The sequence below is a fragment of the Choloepus didactylus genome, chromosome 7, assembly GCF_015220235.1.
Source record: "Choloepus didactylus isolate mChoDid1 chromosome 7, mChoDid1.pri, whole genome shotgun sequence".
In the NCBI taxonomy this organism is placed as follows: domain Eukaryota; kingdom Metazoa; phylum Chordata; class Mammalia; order Pilosa; family Megalonychidae; genus Choloepus; species Choloepus didactylus.
In genome coordinates, this window is record NC_051313.1 from 93,474,473 (window position 1) to 93,498,537 (window position 24,065).

The 24,065-nt window shown below is 36.4% G+C and overlaps 1 protein-coding gene across 6 annotated transcripts in view; it reads right to left on the reverse strand.

Moving 5' to 3' along the window:
• Nucleotides 1-24,065, reverse strand: part of PRIM2 (DNA primase subunit 2) — an 804,531-nt gene that overhangs the window by 482,191 nt on the left and 298,275 nt on the right. For all 6 annotated transcript variants that reach the window (XR_005217813.1, XM_037842555.1, XM_037842554.1 and 3 more), the window contains exons 11-12: nucleotides 19,104-19,230; nucleotides 4,519-4,601 (exon numbers count right to left, since the gene is read on the reverse strand). Coding sequence is in view for 5 of the 6 variants with exons in the window: in XM_037842555.1 (XP_037698483.1) it covers nucleotides 4,519-4,601; nucleotides 19,104-19,230 (210 nt within the window). In the remaining variant the exon portion in view is untranslated. The remainder of the gene's footprint in view (nucleotides 1-4,518; nucleotides 4,602-19,103; nucleotides 19,231-24,065) is intronic.

Consider the following 24,065-nt stretch of genomic DNA (forward strand, 5'->3'; position numbering starts at 1 on the left):
TTTTCTTCTAAAGATTGTGTTAGCTGCATCTCACAAATTTTCATATGCTATACTTTTATTATCATTTAGTTTGACTTATTTTATTGTTCCTACTGATTTATTCTTTGACTCACAGGTTATTTAGAAGTTTTGTTGTTAAATTCTCAAATATTTGGAGATTTCTAGTTATCTTACTAGAATATTGCTGGGCATTGTTGTTAGGTACTCAAGGATGGACTGTTGTTATATCATTTTATTTTACATTTCATTTTGATATTATGAGTATAATTAGTGATGAGAGAACACAGTCAGACATCTGAAAATTGAGACTTGTTCCACATCCCTATATATGATCTACGTTGTTGAATGCTCCTTTTGTACTTGTGAAGAATGCAAACTCCGTGTTGTTGGGCATAGTGTTCTATAATTGTTAATTAGGTCAATCTGTTTGATAATGCCACTCAAATCTTCTATATCTCTATTTTTTAAAATATAATATTGGATTTGAGTTTCAGAAAGTGAATAGCAATGTGGAAGAAGGGTTGTTCAGATGAGAAATGCCAAGCTTTTCCTACATTAAGGCAGTGGATGGAAAGGAGAAGATAGCATTGAAAACTTTCAACTATAAGCAGCTTGAGGGGAAGAATCAATTCATCTCTATATCATTGGCAGCTGGCACAAGGTCTCCTAGTTTAGCTAAAAGATATGTATTAGCAATTGCTGAATTAAGGAAAGAATGAAGGAATGAATAAATAGCAGGTTCAGTTCCACCTATTTAACTAAAATGCAACTTTAACTACATCAGGCAGTCTCTTAGAATTGTATCCAGAAAAGCAGATGGTGTAGGGAATTGATGACACTGCTGTGTGTCCAGTATTCAGTATGCATCTACAACAGCCTCCAGCTGTGACTACCCATTACATAACTGGGCTTCTTTCCCAGCTTCATTTTCCAACTCAGTTCCCCACTGTGATTGTCTCTAGCTAACTCTGATGCCCAATCTGTCTCCTTTGCAGAAAGGATCTTAGAGCCTGCTTCAAACCAGGTGTTTTTTCACCACTATTCCAACTCCACCTCCAAACAGAGAATCCTGACACTCCTACTACCACTAAGCTATAAGAATTACCATTGTCTTCATTGGCAATTCACTTCTGACGTCTGTCAGTTGTTATAATTTTGTTAAGGGGTTAATTCTGGTTCCTGGTTTCCCCTGTGGGATCCAAGCCATTAGCACAATCCTAATCCCTAATCCAACTGTATCTACTTGGGTTATGGTGATATGTCTAATTATATGGCCAGAACTCCAAGCAACACATCTGAGTTTCTAGGTGCCTTTTATTTTTATTACTTGACTTATTATACTGGTTAAGGTCGGAGAGCATTCTTTGTATGATTACAATATATTTAAATTTGTAATAGCTTTTTAAAAATCTAGAGTATGATCTATCTATTTTGGTATTTTTTACATATGAAAAAAGTGTATATTCTCCTGTTGGGTGGAGTGTTCTATACAGTGTTCCACAGTCAATTAAGACAAATTGATTGTCAGTATGGTTTGTCTTCTATAGCCTTACTAATATTCTGCCTACTTGTTCTATTAATTACTTAAGTGTCCAGATATAGTTGTAGATTTGTTGATTTCTCCTTTCAGTTCTTTCTTTTTAATTCATGTATTTTGAAGCTATGTTGTTGGGGTATACACATTTGGAATTTTTATGTCTTGTTGGTGAACTGACCTCTTCGTTTTTCTCTTTTAGGGGAGAGGAAGGAAGTTAAGTGTAGGACTCCCTGTTTTCTTTGGCTTTATTTTGTTGTTCAATTACTGTCTTAAGGTAGATATCCAGCTTATTAATTTACAGTGATTTTGTAATACTATTAAGGCTAAATCAAAAGGAAGATTAAATGTAATACTTATGAGTATGTGGAAAAAAAAAAGTAGGTGATGCTAGTTAGGTCAAAATGATCTCTCTTCTGATCACTAAAATTCTGATTATTTAAAAATTCAAGCATTTCCCATAGTTAAAGGTATCTTTTTCAAGTAGTTTTTCTCTGAAACAAAAGTAGTTATCTTGCATTTTACCCTAAATGCACTTTAATGATTTTTTTCTTGACTTTCATTAAATCTTTTAATGTACACTTGGAGTTCTGAAGATCTAATTGTGCCAACCTTCAACTAAGCATTTATCAAAATATTTTACATGGATTTTTCATTCATCAACTCTCTGCCCTTTAGAATACAGTGCAACAGCTGCTTTACTCTGCTGAGATCCACTCAATAACATCAAATAAAAGCAAAATATCATTTACAGCTTGTCCACACGCACTATACATCTGTGTTCATTTCAGATAAAAGGTTACAACGCAGGTACAAAAGATAGTGTGGAAATTACTAACCAGCTTCAAAAAAGTAAGGGACATCCCTACAGGTAGAGGATAAATGGAGGAATATAGACAATGGAGTCAGCAGCAAAGAGTGTGCAAAGCATAGGCATTACTATATAAACATTAATCTTACTTTATAGGCCTAGAAAGGTTAAAAAAAAAAAAAGTGATTCTTTACAACTGTTGAACATGTCTCTAATTCTCTTCTTCTGGGTTCCCTATCAAATTTGCTCATGGCAGCTCTTAACCTTTCCTAAGTCCAGAACATCATTCCTAACCCCTTTACTCGCAGCTGATGACCAAACCTCTTACCTTGTGAGGAAAAGCAAGGCCACTTGATATATCCCATCAGTTGCCCTTCACTCTATCTCAAATCTTTTTTTCTATATTTCTCTATTGCTGTGGGTCATGCCTCTCTCTGTCACCATTCATTTGTCTAAGTATATTTTCTCTGTTGTTCAATAAGTTACTTTTTCCCTTGAGTCCTTGTTTTAGGATCCACCTCATACCAAAATATATCCACTTTATCAACATTTTTTGAGTACCTACCAAGTGCAAGTTGCTGAATTAACAGGAAAAAGAAAGTTAAGTAAAAATCCAATCCTTCTTTCAGGGAACTCACAAACCAGTGGGAAAGATGAATAGGTAAACAAATAACTACAATCTATGACAATAAGTGTTAGGAGAAAAGGCATGTAAAGTATACTCATGGAATAAAGGGAAAAGCACTTATCTTCATTTGGTTGGAGAGGGATTTTCTTTCTCTTATAGTGTTATCAAGCCCACTCTTTGATGGGCTCTTATCTTTTCTTCTTCCTAAAAACAGATTCAGGTCTCTATCCCTAAACATACAAACAAATCATCCCAGATGCTTAAACCAATACCACTATCTGTCATCACCTTCAGTAGTGTAATTTTTTGAAAAGGTCACCTAAACTCACTGATGCACATCCTATCCACTTGTTTTAAACCATTCATCCCTTGTAGATATGATCTTGCTTTGGGTTTTCTTCCCTATGTTGACACCTCTCACCAAAGTCAAAGTTGGATAACTTTGTGTGTATTATTCACTCAATACATCCAGTAACCTTTTGTCAGTCCTCACCCTCACAACCTCTCTGCCTCGAGGGACTCTGAACCATACCCTCTTCTTCCCAAAGACTTTTATGATACTTCACTTTCTTAATGTTTCCTCCTTCTCTTCCCATCTCTGTTCAGTGTTCACTGATTCCACTTCCTTTTACTCCCTGACAAAAAGAAGCATTAGTCAAGATTCCATTTTGAGACGAAGTTTTTGACTCTCTAACTCCTCTCAATTTTCCTCCTTCCCCTACAGCAATCTCATGAGTGTGGTTGAAAAAAAAATCTTGTAGTCAGAGGTCTGGCTTCAATTTCTGGTTCTGGCACTGACTTTACTAGTTGTGCCTCCATGAGCTTGTCACATCGTGGCACTCCAGAAAAGAAGGAAATGGCTTTCTAATTTCCTTCCCTCAAAATCCAAGTCAACACAAAGGCACAAAGACAGTAGTTTTTGCAATGTGTAAGTAAACACACATGCACACACATATATAAATATACATATTTTAAAAAGCACCTTCGGTAAAAGATGTCCTCAACTATTTGGTTTTGCAATTTGAGCATTTCTTTTTTACTTAAATTGATTTACTTAATTGTTCACAAAACAGTTATTTTGATAAACTAGCAACATCTGATGCCTATCAGAATGTTCAGCTAGTATACACTATATCATCTTCCATTCTAACCTAGGTGCAGCACAGAAGACAAGTTCCCAAAATGAAATATGCTGTCATCAATTTTCAGCTTCATTAATAAGCTTCAATACATTATTCTAAAAATTTATTTTTAAAAATGTGGTTCTCAATTGAGGTAATAAAACAAATAGAGAGAAAAAAAGTTTTCCAGCTTACCTTATTATACCAAGAAAAATAGAAATGCACTCTACCTCATAGAAAAACTAGGATTTCCAAGGAGCTTAACCAGAAAAGTCAAGGCTTTAGCTTAACTCATCTAGAAGATAAGATGCCTGGTGTGAGGTCTGACAAGAAATACACAGTATTGCTGCAAGAACATTAAATGAAGTTGAGAGGAACTGTCTGTTGCTTCATTACTGAGGATGCTGGGCAGAATCTGTCCTACCTGGTTTATCCCTCCAGAAGAGATCTTGTATGACTGCAACTTCTGCTTCAGCAGCTCTGGATCACTGTGACGGAATGGGCACCCTGACAACAAGAACAACAAAAAACAAACCAGTACACAAACAAGATTATTTACGTAGGACTCAGTACAATACCACACTCCAGAGACTATCTGAGCTCCCCTTAATTGCCTAACAGCTTATTAATAAAAAAGTTAATTGCCCATGGGTGTAACTGCTTTCCTCTCTTTATCTAAATGACGACTTAGCTGTATGGTTATCAGGGTACTACAGACACAGCATTCTCAGGCTAAGATGCACATTCACTGGGAAGCAGAAAATAGCTTTAGTTACGCTACCTGCTAACAGACAGTCACAAAGTAGCTATAATAGTTTATCTAAAAAGTATACAATCTCACATTTCTTCTAGTCTAAAAAAATGACTCAAAAGGCATGCTAGAAAAGGGAGCTATACAACAGGGAGAAAAAAATAAAAAACATATAAAAGGGAGGAAAATAAAAATCTCACAACATTTTCAGACATAAACTCTGTGCCTATCTCCTATAGAGTAGAAGCCATATAAATTTAGAGGAATCTCAGATGGGAATGAGATGGACAAACAGGAAACCGTTTCATAGGAAAACAATTTATAGTAGATGCATGTCATCTCTCTATCATTTCGGGAGAAAAAAAAATAAAGATGGACTGGTAAAATATTTGTATAAATGTGAATACAAAATATTTAAAACAAAGTCTTTATTAGGCCAAAATCTAGCAAATTTTAGATATTTTAATAGGAAACTGTAGTGCTAAATCAAAATATTTATTTAAAAATTTAATAACAGTGAAGTCTGGCTTTTTTTTTTTTAATAATAAAGTTGAATGGCTTTGTAAGTTAACTAGAAACAAATGTGCATTTTTAACGAAATCAATGGGAAAACTGGTTGCTGCTACAATAATAAAAAAGACTGAAAATGCCAAGCAAATGTGATTACCAAAATTCTTAACTATGATAAAAATATCCATGATAATACTATGGACTCTACAAATCATGAAATGTAAAAAACATGGCATGTACTTTTAATGATATTTATTCAGATTAAAATTATACTGATTTTTAGTACAAGGAAACATCCTGAGAAGCAGTTTGGATGAGTCAGAGCTAGACTCCCTGGGTTTAAATCACAGTTCACCACTTACCAGCTGAGGAACCTGGGGCAAATTTTTTTATCTTTTTGTTAACTCAAGCTTGGTCTACTATCAAATGAGTGTAATAACAGTACCCATGTCACAGAGTGCTTGTGAGAATGGAATATAAAACTCTTACATTTGCCTAGTACATAAAAGCACTCAACATGTTTCAGCTATCGTTCTTATTTTGAAAAATCTGATTAAGACACTGTGAAGAACAGACTTTCGGTTGACCAAGATGGTGGTGAAACAGGATTTCTCACCAATAACCATGGAGGCAAGAAGACAGTGGGATGAAATTTTTAAGGTTGAAAGGAAATAATTGCCAACCAAGAACTACATATCCAGTGAGAATGTCTTTCAAAAATAAGGGTGAGATTAAGATATTCCCAGATTTTAAAAACAGCTGAGGGAATCTGTCACACCTAGACCTGTCCTACAAGCAATGTTAAAGGGAATTTTATAGATTGAAAGGAAAGGACAGGAGAACCTAAGATGGTGGCTAGGTGAGACAGGGCAAAAAAACACCTCCATGAAAAATACTAGATAAAAACCATAAAGTGACCCAGAACACCAGTTCCAGCAAGGCACCAGCCAGACAAGGTCTGCTAAATCCACAGGAACCGTGCATTTGGTGAGACAGGGAGTCTGCATTCTGAAATGAGTGAGTGAGCTGGCTGAAAGTCCGGCGGTCGCACTGTAGTGTGGGGAAACTGTGGCTTGGCATTTGGAGACGGCCTAGTTCTTTTTGAAAAGAAAACACTCAGGAGCAACTGCGGATACGACAGGAAGAACCGCTCAGTGAAGCACAACAGGCGCGGGCTGGGCCAACACTTCAGTGGAGGATAGCCCTTCCCACATCCGTGGCTGATTGTCTCGGGGTCAGGGGGGCAGAGGGGAACCAAAAGGAGAAAGAAACCCTGCCCCTTGCAGCCATCTCCCCGGCGGGCTGGGGACACTCCTGCCTGGGGCTGGACCCACAACCCAGAGCCGCACCAAGAAACCAAGTGTGACGGGGGGGTGTTTCCCGCAGCACCGCGCACACGCCACAATATCGGCCGTGGATAGTGGCCTTTAGTGCACCCACAGCTAATTGTCCTGGAGTTGGGAAGGCGGAGCTGTGCGAAAAGGGGGAAATTAACATGCCCCATTCAACCATTTTTACATCAGGCTGGGAACGCCCCTGCACAGCCCGGCGGCCAAGGGCTCCCCTAGAGGGCCGGCATGCACTTGTGACATGGCACAGCCTTCCGTCGGCAGAGGGAAATCTCAGGGACCCTACGCCACTACCAAGGACTTGTGGGTCAGCGGCAGAGACAATCTGTGGCAAGACTGAAATGAAGGCTTAAGCTCTTGCAACAGCCTTAAATCTCTGGGAACACCTGGGAGGTTTGATTATTAAAGTGGCCCTGCCTCCCTAACCACCCAGACACACACTCCACATTCAGGACGGACAGCACCAACAACACACCCAAACATAGTGCACAAATTGAACCCCACAAGAATCAGATCCACACACACCATAAAGACAAAGTTGGGGAGGACTGACTTCAGGGGAACAGGTGACTTGAGGATGCCATCTGCTGGTTAGTTAGAGAAAGTGTACACCACCAACCTGTAGATCTGACAAATCAGAGGTTGGTATTTTTTATATCCAGAATGAACCCTATCAAGTAAAGCAAGTGCCAAAAGGCCAAAAACAACAGAAAATCTTAAAGCATATGATAAAACCAGACGACATGGAGAACCCAAACCCAAACACCCAAATCAAAAGATCAGAAAAGACACAGTACTTAGTGCAATTAACCAAAGAACTAAAAACAGACAATGAGAGCACGGCACAGGATATAAAGGACATGAAGAAGACCCTAGAAGAGCATAAAGAAGAAACTTCAAAGGTAAATAAAAAAATAGAAGATCTTACGGAAAGAAAAGAAACGGTTGGCTAAATTAAAAAGACCTTGGATCCTCACAATACAAGATTAGAGGAAGGTGAACAACGACTCAGCCTCCTCGAGGACCACAGAATGGAAAATGAAAGAACAAAAGAAAGAATGGGGAAAAAAAATTGAAAAAATTAAAATGGATCTCAGGGATATGATAGATAAAATAAAATGTCCAAATTTAAGACTCATTGGTGTCCCAGAAAGGGAAGAGAAGGGCAAAGGTCTAGAAAGAGTATTCAAAGAAATTGTTGGGGAAAACTTCCCAAACCTTCTACACAATGTAAATACACAAAGCATAAATTCCCAGCAAACTCCAAATAGAATAGATCCAAATAAACCCACTCCGAGACATATTCTGATCAGACTCTCAAATACTGAAGGGAAGGAGTAAGTTCTGAAAGCAGAAAGAGAAAAGCAATTCACCACATACAAAGGAAACAACATAAGACTAAGTTGTGACTACTCAGCGGCCACCATGGAGGCGAGAAGGCAGTGGCATGACACATTTAAAATTCTGAGAGAGAAAAATTTCCAACCAAGAATACTTTATCCAGCAAAACTCTGCTTCAAATTTGAGGGAGAGCTTAAATTTTTCACAGACAAATGCTGAGAGATTTTGCTAATAAAAGACCTGCCCTACTTCAGATACTAAAGGGAGCCCTATCGACAGAGAAACAAAAACAGGAGAGAGAGATATAGAAAAATTTCACAGACATATATAGAACATTACATCCCAGGTTAACGGGACACACATTCTTCTCTAGTGATCACAGATCTTCCTCCAGAATGGACCATATGCTGGGACATAAAGCAAGCCTCGATAAATTAAAAAAAAAAAAAAAGAAATTGAATTTGTTCAAAGCACAATTTCTGACCACAGTGGAATACAAATGGAAGTCAATAACCATCAGAGACTTGGAGAATTCACAAATACCTGGAGGGTAAAAATGGGGAGATGAAAATGTTCCTGGATAATCAAAAGCTGAGGGACTTCATCACCAGATCAGTCCTATAAGAAATGCTAAAGAGAACTGAGCATACTGAAAGAAAGGGACACTAAACAATTGACTGAAACTACATGAAGAAATAAAGATTTCCAGTAAAGATCACATGGTAAATATAAATACCAATACTACTGTATTTTTGATTTGTAACTCCAAGCCATAATCATACATCAGTGGTTTTGGATTCAGTGTAAAATATGTAACTTTTGAAAAGAACTACATAAAGGTGGGGGAATGGAGGAGTATAGGAACATAGTCTATGTGCCCTATTGAAGTTAAATTGGTATCAAAGAAAAACAAGATTGTTATAGATTTAAGAGGTTAAATTTAAGCCCCACGGTGAACACAAAGAAAGTATCAGAGAATATGACCATGGAGATGAAAAGAAGAGTATGGGTTACAAGAAGTGGGGGAAGGGGCAATGAGGATTTAAGAAATGAGCGTAGGGTTTCTGTTTGGGGTGAAGGGAAATTTCTAGAAATGGATGGTGGGAAGGTGATAGCATTGCAACATTCTACATGTGATTAATCCCACTAATGGAATGCTAGGGAGGGGGCGGAATGGTAAGATTTAGGCTGTATATTTGTTTCCACAATTGAAAAAAAAAGACAGTCTAAATAGATGACAATTAAATGCCAAGGATGATCCTGGATGGGATCTGAGGATGGAGGAGAGGAGGCTCAAAGGGACACAGATGGGACATAAGGAAAAAAAAAGGAAATATAGAATGTAAGCTTTGTATCAATGTTGAATTTCTTGAACTTCTTAGCTGCACTTAATGGGATTGCATAAAAGAATGTTCTTATTCATGGGAAATGTATATGTGAATTATATTGTTTGTTCAAAGATGTGTGCAGCTTGCTCTCATATGTTCAGAAGACAGAGCAATAGATGATGGATCATAGATAGGGAGGGAGAGAGGGAGGGAAAGAAAGAAATGGTGGCATGACAGGATGTTAAAGTTGGTGGATCGGGGTATCGGGGGAGGGGGGTCGGGGTATGCTGGAGTTCTGTGTATGGGGTTTGTATCGTTTTTGCAACTGTTCCTGTAAGTTTGAATTTATTTCAAAGTAAAATTTAAAAAAAAGAAAAAAAGAAAGGACACTAGACAGTAGATTGAAGTGGCAGGAAGAAATAAAGATCTCCAGCAAGGTAACCATATAGGTAATTATAACGGACAGTACTATTCTATTGCATTTTTGTTAGATTTAAGCCTCATGGGAACCACTAAACCCAAAGTGAGCAGAAGGAAGGAAATAACAAAGATTATGTCAGAGATAAATGAAATAGAGAATTAAAAAATATTAGAAAGATTCAACAAAATCAAAAGTTGGTTCTTCAAAAAGATCAATAAAATTGAGAAATCTTTACCCAGACAAAGAGAGGACACAAATAAATACATCATAAACGAAAACAGGGACATTACTACCAACTACACAGACATAAAAGGCTTTATAAGAGGTTACTATGAATAGCTGTATGCCAACAAATTAGACAATCCAGATGAAATGTATAAATTCCAAGAAGCAAATAAACTACCTATGCTGACTCAAGAAGAATTAGAAGATCTCAATAAACAAATAACAGGTAAAGAGACTATATCAGTAATCAAAAATCTCCCAAAAAAGAAAAGTCCAGGACTGGATAGCTTCACCAGTAAATTTCACCAAACATTCAAAAAAGCATTAATACCAATCCTACTCAAACTCTTTGACAACTCATTCCTAACTCATTCCATGAGGCCAGCCAGCATCACCCTCATACCAAAGCCAGATAAAAGTATCTCAAGAAAAGAAAATTGCAGACCAATATTCCTCAGAAATATAGATGCAAAAATCCTCAACAAAATTCTGGCAAACCAAATCCAAAAGCACATTAAAATAATTATACACCAGGATCAAGTGGGATTTATCCCTGTTATGTAGGGTAATTCAACATAAGAAAAAAATTAATGTAATAAACCAAATTAACCAAATGAAGGGGGGAAAAACACATGATCATCTCAATCGATACAGAGAAGGCATCCGATAAAATCCAGTACACCTTCTGGGGAAAAACACTTAGAAAAGTAGGAAAAGAAGGAAACTTCCTCAACATGATAAAGGGCATATATGAAAAACCTACAGGTAACATCATACTCAATGGTGAAATTCTGAAAGCTTTCCCTCTAAGATTAGGAACAAGACAAGGATGTCCACTATTACTCCTGTTATTCAAGAGTGTACTGGAAGTTTTAGCCAGTGCAATTAGGCAAGAAAAAAAAATAAAAAGCATTCAAATTGGAAAGGAAGAAGTAAAATTTTCCCTATTTGCAGATGACATGATCCTATATACCAAAAATCTGGAAAAATCCACAACAAAGCTATTAGAGCTAAAAAAAAAAATTCAGCAAAGTGATAGGGTACAAGATCAATATGCGAAACTCAGTAGTGTTTCTATATGCTAGTAATAATCTGAAGAGGAAATCAAGAAAACAATTCTGTTTACAGTAGCAACAAAAAGAACCAAATATTTAGGAATAAACTTAACCAAGGATGTACAAGACTTGTACATGGAAAATTACAAAATGCTGATAAAAGTAATAAAAGACCCAACTAAATGGAAGGACATTCTGAGTCCATGGACTGAAAGACTAAATATTTTAAGACATCAGTTCTACCCAAATCAATTTACAAATTCAGCCCCAATCAAAATTCCAACAATCTTGTTTTCAGAATTGGAAAAGCCAGTCATCAAATTAATATGGAAGGGTAAAGGGCCCAAAATGCCAAAGTCATCTTGAAAAGGAAGAACAAAGCTGGTTTTAAAACTTGTTAGAAAGCTATAGCAATCAAAACAGCACGGTACTGGCATAAGGACAGAAAAATAGACCAATGGAATCAAATTGAGGGTTCAGAAATAAACTCTCATAAATCTATGATCAACTGACTTTTGTCAAGGGTGACAAGTCTACTCAAGGAAGAAAGGATAGTATTCTCAACAAATGGTGCATGGGAAAACTGGATATCCATATGCAAAAGAATGATGACAAACCCTACCTCACTTCATAAACAAAAATTAACTTAAAATGGATCAAAGATTTAAATATAAGAACCAAAACTATAAAACGCCTAGAAGAAAATATAGGGAAACATCTTCTAGGACCTTGTGTTAGGCAATGGTTTCTTGGACTTTACAACAAAAGCACAGGCAACAAAAGAAAAAAATAGACAAGTGGGTCTTCATCAAAATTAAAAGCCTTTGTGCATCAAAGGACTTTAACAAGAAAGTAAAAAGACAACCCACAGAATGGGAGAAAATATTTGGAACCACATATCCAATAAGTGTTTAATTTCCAGAATAGTTGAAGAAATCCTAAAACTCAGCAACAAAAAGTCAAACAACCCAATTAAGAATTGGACAAAAGACTTGAATAGATGATACACAAATGGCCAATAAGCACATGAAAAGATATTCAACATCATTAGCCATTAGTGAAATGCAAATGAGATACCATCTCACACCCAGTAGAATGCCTACTATTAAAAAACATAAAATAACAAGTGTTGGAGAGGATGTGGAAAAATAAGAACCCTTGTAAATTGTTGGTGGGTGTGTAAAATCATATAGGTGCTGTGGAAAACAGCTTATCAGTTACTCAAAAAGTTAAGAATAGAAGTACCGTATGATCCGGCAATCCCACTACTAGATATATATCCAAAAGAATTGAAAGCAGAGACTTGAACAGATATTTGTACACTGATGTTCATAGCAGCATTATTTGCACTTGCCAATAGGTAGAAGCAACCCAAGTGTCAATCAAGAGATGAACAAAGAAATAAAATATGATCTATACACAGAACGGAATATTAGGCCATAAAAAGGAATGAAGTTCTGATGCATGCTACAACATGAATGAACCCTGAAGACATCATACTGAGTGATAAAAGTCTAAAACAAAAGGACAAATATTGTATGATCTTGCTTATGTGAAATAATTAGAATATACAAATTCTTAAGGTCACTAACTAAAATACAGTTTACAAGATGGAGTGTGGCATGAAGTATTAAAGCTTAATAGGTATGGAGTTTCTGTTTGCGGTGATGGAAAAGTTTTGGTAATGTATGGTGGTGATGGTAGCACAACACTGAAAATGTAATAAACACCACTGAACTGTATAATTTGAAAGTGGATAAAATGGGAAATTTTAGGTTGTATGAATGTTCCCAGAATAAAAATTTTAAAAACTCCATAGAACTGTAAAAATACAGAGTGAACACTAATGTAAACTGTGAACTACAGTTAATAGTCTAATAACAATAATATTGTTTCATCATATTGTTTCATCAATTGTATGAAAGGTACCACAGTAATGCAAAATGTTAGTAACAGGGAAAATGATGTCCATTGGGGGATTAAGGGAACTCTGTCCTATCTGCATAATTTTTCTGTAAACCTACAACTTCTCTAATAATAATTTTTAAAAAAACATTAAAGCGACAGAGGGGGTAAGATGGTAGCATAGAGAGGAGTGGAATTTAGTTAGTCTCCTGGAGCAACTAATAAACAACCAGGAACAATAAGTACGTAATTTGGAATAACTGCTGGGGGACAACAATGACTATCTATACATCGTACACCAACCTGTATTGGGAGGAATGCCTGAGATCGCAGCATAAAATCAGCAAGTAAAAACTGTGGAACCACATCGGGGGCCCTGTCATCCCACAGCAGGCTGAGCTGCAAAACCTTGCTGTAGTAGAAAGCAGCACTCTCTGAGCAAGCGAATATAGCTCAGCCCAGTTCGAACAGGGGTTTTAATTAACAAATGTGGACTGCTGAATATAAGCTACAAAACCCTAACAAGCAGACAGAGGCTTTTAGTGACGACTGACCTTAAAGAACCAGAAGACTCCTCTGTCCCAGGGGTGGGAGCCCAGAAGACCAGTTGTTACCTCTGGCTGACAAGTGAAACTGGGGGACCATGGACTGGCTCTGAAAGGGGGTTTTCTGTCCCTTTTTCTCTCTCTCAACCTGAGGGACTCAGTGGAGAGAGTCTCAGCCATTTTCAGTTCGCAGCACTCTGACGCAGTCAGGGGTGGAGATAATAGAGTCAGAGAGACAAAGGAGCTATTCAAATGCAGATGACTACTTCCTTGGGGGTGTATCTTCCCTAAGAGGAAGGAGGTGGGGCCCAGCTCTTCTACTGGTCTTCCCTTCAGAACAAGACCCCAGAGCCTGGGGGAAAACAGCCAAAACAGAAACTAAAGGGGCTACACCTCCTTCCACCAGTTGGGATAAACAGGCTGATAGGCGCCACCTGCTGGGAAGGTTAGGAAAAACACAGGGGCTAGAGGCCTCACAGGAAAGTCCGTTAATCTCTAAGACACACCTGCCGGGAGACTTGAAACTGAATATAACCACATTCTGAGATCTGAACCTGTTCTGGTCTGGGAAAATCTGACTGGGGTAATCAAGGAAACCAGATACCTAGATAACAGAAAACTACAATCTACACTAGGAAAAATGAAGATATGGCTCAGTCAAACAAACAAACTTACCTCAATCAAGATACAGTTGAAATATTGTTTCACTTTAATGAAACAATCACTAAAGATTTTCAAAAATATGCTAAATCAAAACATAAACCAAATCAATGAGTTCAGGGAAGATATGGCAAAAGAGATGAAGGCTATAAAGAAGACACTGGGAGAATATGAGGTAGAAATTGAAAGTTTGAAAAAACAACTGGCAGAATCTATGGAAATGAAAGGCACAGCAGAAGAGGTGAAAAACACAATGGAGACATACAACAGCAGATCTCAAGAAGCAGAAGAAAACTCAGGAACTGGGTAACAAGACATCTGAAATCCTACACACAAAAGAACAGATAGGGAAAAGAATGGAAAAATATGATCAACATCTCAGAGAATTGAATGACAACATGAAGTGCATGAATGTACGTGTCATGGGTGTCCCAAAAGGAGAATAGAAGGGAAAAGGGGCAGAAGCAATAACAGAGGAAATAATCAATGAAAAAATTTCCCATATCTTATGAAAGACATAAAATTACAGATCCAAGAAGTGCAGCATACCCTCAACAGAATAGACTTACGCCAAGACACTTACTAATCAGATTATCAAATGTCAAAGACAAAGAAAGAATGCTGAAGGCAGCAAGAGAAAAGCAATCCATAACATACAAAGGAAGCATGATAAGACTATGTGCAGATTTCTCAGTAGAAACCATGGAGGCAAGAAGGAAGTTTTTAAGACACTGAAAGAGAGAAACCACCAATCAAGAATCCTATATCCGGCAAAACTTTCCTTCAAATATGAGGGAGAGTTCAAAATATTCTCTGACAAACAGACAATGACAGTATGTGAACAAGATACCTGCTCTACAGGAAATACTATAGGGAGCACTACAGACAGACAGGAAAAGACAGGAGCGAGAGGTTTAGTACACAATTTTGGGTGATGGTAGCACAGCAACGTAAGTACACTGAACAAAGATGACTGTGAGTATGGTTGAAAGAGGAAGGTTAGTAGTATGTGGGACACCAGAAGGAAAGAGGAAAGATAAAGACTGGGGCTGTATAACTCATTGAAACCTAGAGTGTTCAACAACTGTGATAAAATGTACAAATATGTTTTTACATGAGGGAGAACAAATGAATGTCAACATTGCAAGGTGTTAGAAATAGGGTGGTATTGGGGAAAAATACATTCAATGCAAATTAGAGACTATCGTTAGCAGAAACATTGTATTATGCTTCCTTTAATGTAACAAAAGCTAAATGCCTATAAGTGCGGGGCATAATGGAGGGGTATGGGACTCTTGGTATTGGTGATGCTGACTCTTTTATTCTACTTTAGTTTAATTCTGTCTTTCCTTTTGTTGCTTTTTGGCAGTCATTTTTTTTTTTTCCTTTTTCTTTTGTCTCTCTTTGTGGAAGAAATGGAGATATCCTTATATAGATTAGTGGTGATGGTGGTGAATACATAAATATGTGACTATACAGGGAACCAATGATTGTTTACTTAGGATGGAAAGTATGGTGGGTGAACAAAACCATCTTTTAAAAAAATGGGTTGATGAAGAAACCTTGAGGGCATTATATTGAGTGAAATAAGTCAGGCACAAAAGTACAAATATTGTGTGGTCTCACTGATATGAACTAATTATAATATGTAAACTCATAGACCTGAAATACAGGTTATCAGGATATAGAACAAGGCTGAAGAATGGGGAGTGGTTGCTTATTATGAGCAGAATGTTTAAACTGGTTGAACTTAAGTGTTTGGAAATGGACAGAGGTGATGGTAGCACGTTATTGTGAGAATAACTAACCATGCTGGATAATGTGTGAACACGGTGGAAAGGGGAAGCTTAGAGTCACGTATGTCACCAGAAGAATAGTTGGAGGTTAAAATATGGGAATGTATAAAACAGTGAATCTTGTGGTGGACAATGTCCGTGATTAACTGTACAAATATTAGAATCTCTTTCATGAACTAGAACAAATGTATGACATTATAACTAGAAATTAATAATAGAGGGGTATATAGGGAAAAAATATACCTATTGCAAACTATGTACTACAATTAGCAGTATTTTAACATTCTTTCATCAACAGTAGCAAATGTACTATACCAATACTATGAGTCAATAATGGAGCGGGATGTTTAGGGGTATGGGTGGATCCAAGTTTTCTTTTTTTGTCTTTATTTCTTTTCTGGAGTAACGAAAATGTTCAAAAAATTGAAAAAAAAAAATTGTGGTGATAGGTGCACAGCTCTATGATGGTACAAACAGCAATTGATTGGGCACTCTGGATCTTTGGATAATTGTGTGGTATGTGAACAATTTCAATAAAATTAAATTTAAAAAAACATTAAAGAATGTAAAACAAAGCTACCCTTCCTAATTTTTTTTTTTTGAAAACACAGTTGTTTTTTTTTCCATAATGAAAATGCTATTTACTTTAGCAAAAAAAGAAAGAAATTGCAAAGGATCCCAATGAGAAAGAAATGAGACTGCACAAGGAATTCTTGAATAAGCTTAGAATTTTAAAGGACATAATAAAAGATGGACTAAATTGAATAACCAAATTACATTTCTTTCTAGACCTGTATGAAAAGTCAGAAAGCAGAAAGAAAAGGGGAAACTGAAGATTGCCAATGTGCCAGGAGCACTAAAAGTTCTTTTAAATCTATGCATACAATATGAAAGTAGAAGGAAGAGACTACTGCTTAGAGCAGCTGGTATTAACAGTTGACAGAAAATAGAACCCATCAATTTTACTTTGTTTCTATCTTCTACATCAAAGAGAATGATCTTCAAATTGGAAAGATTTGAACTAACAAGATGACACAAATGCATATATATAACTAATAGTGATTTCAACTAAGTGTTTGACAAAGCTTCTCAACAAATGTTTGTGAAAAAGATGATGTAGGTTGGAATACATGAAACCTACATAGATTCATAAATGGTGTTGAACAATTGTTTCCAAGCAGTGGTGGTTAATGCAATAATGTCAAATTAGGGAACTAAACAGTTTTGCAAATAACACAAAACTAAAACAGATAACTCAATCTCTCCTGTTAATGAGTTCATCAAGTGTTTGCTAAGTATGCTATTTCTTGACCTACAGAGTTTAAATTAAAAACAAAATAAAACAAAGAGAATGGACAATTTAACAGAAGTAAGAAATATAAAGTACTGCATTTAAGCTAATATAAATTAACTAAACATGAGAAGAATGCTAAAACCTGAAAATTCATAACAGAAGAATCTCTAGGAATATCTTGCTACAAGCTCAATGTGAGTCAACTGCCTGATGTGACTGCTAAGGAAAGCCAAAGCAGTATCCTCAAGGGAGGTACCTGGGTCAATAGTTCTCAGACTCTAGAAGACATAAAAATCACCCAAGGAGCTTGCAAATAAAGTAGATTCTCAGGTCAGTTCCCTATGATTTTAAGGATGGGGCCCTAGAAACTGCATTTCTAAAAAGTCCCTGGCACCAGTGATAAGACCACTCATATACACAGTACTGGCCATCTCTCCATCAATTAAAAATGAATGCATAAAGGATATGACTCCCGAGGATGAATCTGGACCCAGCATCATGGGATTGAGAACATCTTCTTGACCAAAAGGAAGATGCCAAAAGTTTGCATGGCTGAGAGATTTCAAATGGAGTTGAGAGGTCAGTCTGGTGGGCATTCTTATGCACTACATAGATAACCCTTTTAAGGTTTTAATATATTGAAATAGCTAGAAGTAAATACCTGAAACTATCAAACTGCAACCCAGTAGCCTTGACTCTTGAAGACAATTGTGTAACAATGTAGCTTACAAGGGGTGACAGTGTGATTCTGAAAGTCCTGTGGATCACACTCCCTTTATCTAGTGTATGGATGGATGAGTAGAAAAACAGGGACAAAAACTAAATGAAAAATAGGGTGGGATGGGGGGTATGATTTGAGTGTTCTCCTTTGCTTTTATTTTTTATTCTTACTTTTATTCTTTCTGGTATAAGGAAAATGTTCAAAAAATAGATTGGGGTGATATATGCACAACTATATGATGGTACTGTGAACAGTTGAGTGTACACCACAGATGACTGTATGGTATGTGAATATATCTCAATAAAACTAAATTTAGAAAAATGAATGCAAAAGGCATTTTGAATGATCTGGATATGCAGCAAATGTTTCTAAAAATTCTGTTTCTGATATTTAACATCTGGAAGTATGTATGTTTTTTTAAAAAGAGTTTCTTCCAAGATGGTAAAAAAAAAAAAGACACATACATAGTAAGCTTTAGTAATCTGGAAAATTCACTAACATGGACTATTAAAGAATACTCTGACAGTACCAGACAAATGAGGAGCTTTTCAAGGTATGCTTAGAGAACATTTCTAGAAAAGTTTTTGAACTCAGAAGTTTACAGAAGACAGTCTCATGTAGTTTCTTTTTTTTTTTTAACCTATAACTCAGGCAAATTTATAGCCTGAGTTTGATACCACAACTTATTAAATTCCTCAGTTAGTCCTTGATTGTTAATCAGATGATAATACTGAAAAAAAGACATATTTTCTTCAGTTGTCTTTTGAAAATTAATATTGACTATTCCAAAAGTACAGTTTGTCAATTTCAAAAAGCCATGAAAAACTTTTGTATCAGTCTTCTAAGATAGGTAAAGGGAAAATCTGAGAACTGAAAAGCCTACTCCAGCACATACTAAAGTGCAGCTTAATGAATTTCTTTTGCCTGACTTGGTTCAGTAATAAGGCAAATCACTGGAAGTGCAATAGAGCTCTAGCTTGACACTGATGACTGACATAAACTACAAACTAGTTCTTGTCAGTAATGCAAAAAACCATTACATTGTTTCGGTTTCCTACAGAGCTCTTGGTTTCTGTAGTTCACAAACATATCCAGTAGAAGAAATTACCATGATAATCCCCTTGGCTTGGTGGATTGGTCAGAATAATCTTGAGGCAACTGAAAGGAGTATAGTCTGTCCTCTTGCCTTCCTTCCCGTAGCTATGACGAATGTTGTAAGAGTAGCCTTTATCAAACTGATTGGGGGAAAAAAGGAAAAGATACAAGGTTAGCCAATATTGTATACTGATGGCAGCAATGCCAGTTAGAATCAACAGTGCAAAGTGGTATTTTCTCAAATAAATTCAGCATGCACAGGCAGGTATGCATTCATTGCATATATATCATTAAGGTCTTGTATAATGCAAATATTTTTTTAAAGGTTCAAAACTTACATCAAACACATTTCTCAGGTAGAAGATAGCTAATGTTATATGTTTAAAGATGAAGACAATCCTTTCCTGAGAAGAAATCTACCCACTTCTTAGTTTGATTCAAGAGACTATACTAGATGTAAATCACTTTAGCCTCTTCTCTACCTTCCTTGCTCTAGTTATCCTACTTCATTCTACTCATGAAATGCCTCCTAATATAATTAAACCCTTGCTTTGCACTTCCACTATACAGAGCTAATGATTAGTAAATGATTGATGAACTACTGCAACTGCCTCCTATCTGGAATCCCTGACTCCATGTGTATGAGACAAACTAATGGGATGGAAGGGATTTTTAAATGGGTGGGATATAGAGAGGAAAAGGAACTAACATTTATTGAAAGACAATTAGGTGCAGGTACTTTACTAAATGATTTTAAATATGTAACCCCATTTAATCATTTAAATCCTAACAACTCTCCTATGATGTTACAAATGAGAAAACAGATTCAAAATGAAACAATGAGACTTAAGTCATACAGCTTATTAAGTGGCAGAGCTAGAAATCATGGGCAGATCAATTTGATTCTGAAGTCCATGTTCTTCACACAATCCTGCCTTTTTTTCAATGAGATATTTTAAAGTCACAGGTTCCAATTAAATCTTTGTAAGATGTAAGTTATTTCTTTTTAGACCCTATTTCAAATGCCATTTCATCTTGGAACCCAGTCAGAAGTAATCTCTTCTTCCTCCAGACTTTAACAACCTTTTACCTATACCTATAACTCTCTAAAAGGGATATCTTCACTGCATATTTGATTCTTACAGAGTTTATCTGTATTCTCTTATGGCACATTATCAATGTATTTTCTATTAATCACCTATTCGCATACTTTCTCTCTCCTCCAGGAACTATAAGCTCTTGAGGCAAGATCTATCTGATCTTTATACTCAGCTCAGTACTACCATGCATGTAAAAATGAACTAATTGAATGTGGAAGGACTCCTAGGTTTACTGGAACATTTGGAAGGGGACTTATCCATTATTCTGCTTTCATTATATATTTTCCAGTATCTGATAGTCGGTAATTTTCTAATTCCACTATTAGATGACACCCATTTGGCATAGTAGCCGATATCCCATTGATCAACCAAAAGCAGTCCCTGCACCAAATATGTGACAAAAGGAAAAATTTAATGCTCATAGAGTCTTACACAAAAACCCAACTTTTCCTAGGATGGGTCTGGGGATTAAGGTGGACATCTCATGTCAAATGAAGACAAAAAGTGTAGGCCTCAAACCACTAAATTTCTAAAATGAATTTTAGGCCACGGCAAATGATAATTAATCAAAATTTATTTTCTACTCTAAAATGTACACTTTTGTTCAAAACAAAAGCTTCGCCATGTTTATCTTGGAGCACAATTTTAGACTTCTCCTGCTTTTACCACTCAATGATCTCTCAAGTCTTTCAAAAGCAGAATTACCAGACAATATGAGTGGTCTGTGGAGCACGTCAGATACTCATAAGACTTCGAGCAACACCTATTAAATAGGGAGAATCCAGAGAGCCCAAGCAACAAGTCATTTTCAAAGGGCAAAATCTTCAAAGTTCTGAATCTAATCTAGAGTTAAACGGTTATAAAGAAGGTACAGTTTTACTTCTTCTGTGATTCTTTAAATTTAACTTATAAAATGGATACTCCGAAAAGCTTAGAGAATGATTATTCAGCAAATTTTCACAAATGAAATTACTAAGCACAATACTACAGAGTATTATTATGTAGATATAAAAATAAAAACTTATTTTGAGTTTATAAATAATGAGGAACATTGACAATCAACTGAAACTTAGGAATACAAAAGGTAGATAGACCATATTATGGAACATAGCTAAATCCTTCCTATTTTAAGTGACCCCATGGAATCTCAGTCTGGCAAAGTTGACTTTTGCTCCCCTTCTCTAGGCTCATACCAACAGCAATACACAGACAGCAGGGCTGTTGGAGAGGCAATATTCAATACTGTCAGATCCCAGGCTTTGGAGGCAGAGAGACTGGGGACAGAAAAGGGAGTGACTTCAATCCTCAATCTTCCTAATCTATAGGAACATTAATATTATTTAACACATTGTTAAACTGCTTTGAGGTTCAAATTAAATTCAAACATTAAGCAGAGTGCCTGTCATCCTTTCCTCTCGATAAATGTTAGCTGCTATTGGTGAGAAAGAAAAAGATATGTTGGTGTCCAAATTCAACACCGACGATGCTATTGGTAAAGGCTTCTATCATCAATAGATATTAACAGAATCTTTACCTGAGGCTTTGGGAGGATGAAAGACTCATTGAACTATTTAATTAAATTACTAGTCATCTGTTTGAAATATCTTCCCTTCTTCCAAATCCCACCCACAGCTCTGAGAAACTATTCATACAAACCTGGTTGAAATGTCATTTCCTCTGTAGAACTTTCCCAGGCTCCCCAGGCAGAGGAAATTACTTCCTCAGGAGAACACACAGCAGTGGCTTGTACGTACTGTATTTCTCCTGTTGAAATAGAATGTGTTTGTCTCCTCTTCTGAATTATGAATTCTCTAAGAGCAGGGATTTGGTGTGGATTCATCTTAGTATGCCTGCTAAGTTTAAACATAGTGTCTACTAGCAGGATGTGCTCAATAACCTTTACTTGAATAAATGACAAATAAGTGGCTGGTCAAAAAAATAAATGAATAAATCTACTTTGAGAACTTTTAATTTAATTTATCAGGATTAAAATAACTATTTTCTTACTGATATCTCCTGATGAACAGATGCTGTTGGTTTTGATGAAGCCCAATTTATCAATTTTTCATGGTAGTGTTCTCTGTGTCCTCTCTAAGACAGGTTGCAAAGTTATTCTCTAATGTTGTCCTTTAGAAGCCTTAATGTTTTAGCTTTTAAGGCAAGGTCCAGGATTCATCACATTAATTTTTGTTTGTGGTGTGAGATAGGATTGAAGGTTTTTTTTTAATCCCCCATATGAATATTCAGTTTTTCCAACACCATTTCCCTCCTTAGATTTCTTTGGCATTCTTTTTGAATTTGATATATGTGTGGGTCTATTTTTGAACTATGTATCACTGCATTTATCTACATATCTATCCTCTCTAATGCCACACTGTCTTGATTGCAGTGTTTCATAGTAAATCTCAAAGTCAGATAATTTAAGCCCTTCTGCTTTGTTTTTTTCCAAGATCTTTTTGGCTATTTGTCTTTGCATTTCCCATATAAATTCTAGAATCAGCTTGTCAATTTACATTTTAAAAGACTGTTGCGATTTTGAACGATTATTACCTTATGATTTCATAAATACCTATCTGTCCACAAGGTTAAACCTGGGGGTGGGGTGGGGGTGGGGGTGGGGATAGCATATTATGAAAAGAAAATGTTCAAGAAAGAAGAAAAACTTTCAAATCATCATAAAATTTCAATGGCAAAGACAAGAATGTTAAAATTTCCAGCAAACACCTTTCATAAACAACTTGTTTTTTTTTTTTTTTTCAGTCAAAAACATTAACTAAAATCAATCTCTTTGTGCAAACTTTTAGGTATGAATTGAATTTAATTAGATACAGGAATTGGGTATGTTCATCAGAAAATAGAGAAAACACTTTTTGGTCAGGTATTCTGTTAAAACAATGGGAAACTACCCTCATTAAAGGAAGAAAAGATAAAAATAATACCTTTCAGCTTTCTCTTCTTTCAAACTTATTTACTGCCTATGTGTGTGTGTGTGTATATATATATATATATATATATATATATATATATATATATATATGTATCTGCCTGTAATTTGGACTTCACTAAGCTTTCAAACTATCCACATATTTATTACATAAACTATCTTCTCTAATTTTTGGAATAAATTCTTGAAATACCATACAGAAGGTGTATTTATTGGGAGATACTTTCTAGAAAATACTTTCTAGGTCTCTTGTTTTAGTTTCCTTGGCTGCTCTAGCAAATACCATGCAATGGGTTGGCTTAAAACAATGGGGATTTATTTGCCCACAATTCTGAGGCAAAGAGAAAGCCTAAATCTAGACATCATCAAGGTGATGCTTTCTTTCCAAAGACTGTGGTGTTCTGGGGCTGCCTGCTGGCAATCCTGTTCCTTAGCTTGTCACATAGCAAGGTACATGGCAGCATCTCCTTCTGTTATGGGTTCTGTTGATGTTCAGCTTCTGGCTTCTCCCTCTGTGCCTTTTTTTTTCTCTCTCTATTTGAACTTCATTCTCTTATAAAGGACTCTATTAATAGGACTAAGACCCATCCTGATTGAGGTGGGCCACAGCTTAACTGAAGTAATCCCATCAAAAGGTGGATTCACACCCACAGGAATGTATTAAGTTTAAGAACATGCTTTTCTGGAGTACATCTTTCCAAATCACCACAGTCTCCATATACACAACTTAAAGGAAAAATCTCTCAATATTAATACAGAAAGAGCCAGGGAGAAATAAGTGGAGCACACTTCTTCCCTTTTTGTTCCCCTATCCCACCTCCATGGGCGAGGGGAAAACCCAGAAAGTCAACACTGATCAGAGGTTGGGGTTGGTGAGTGGCTGTTTTTAATCCTGGCATCCCAGCTGTGGCACTGGTGACACACTGTGATG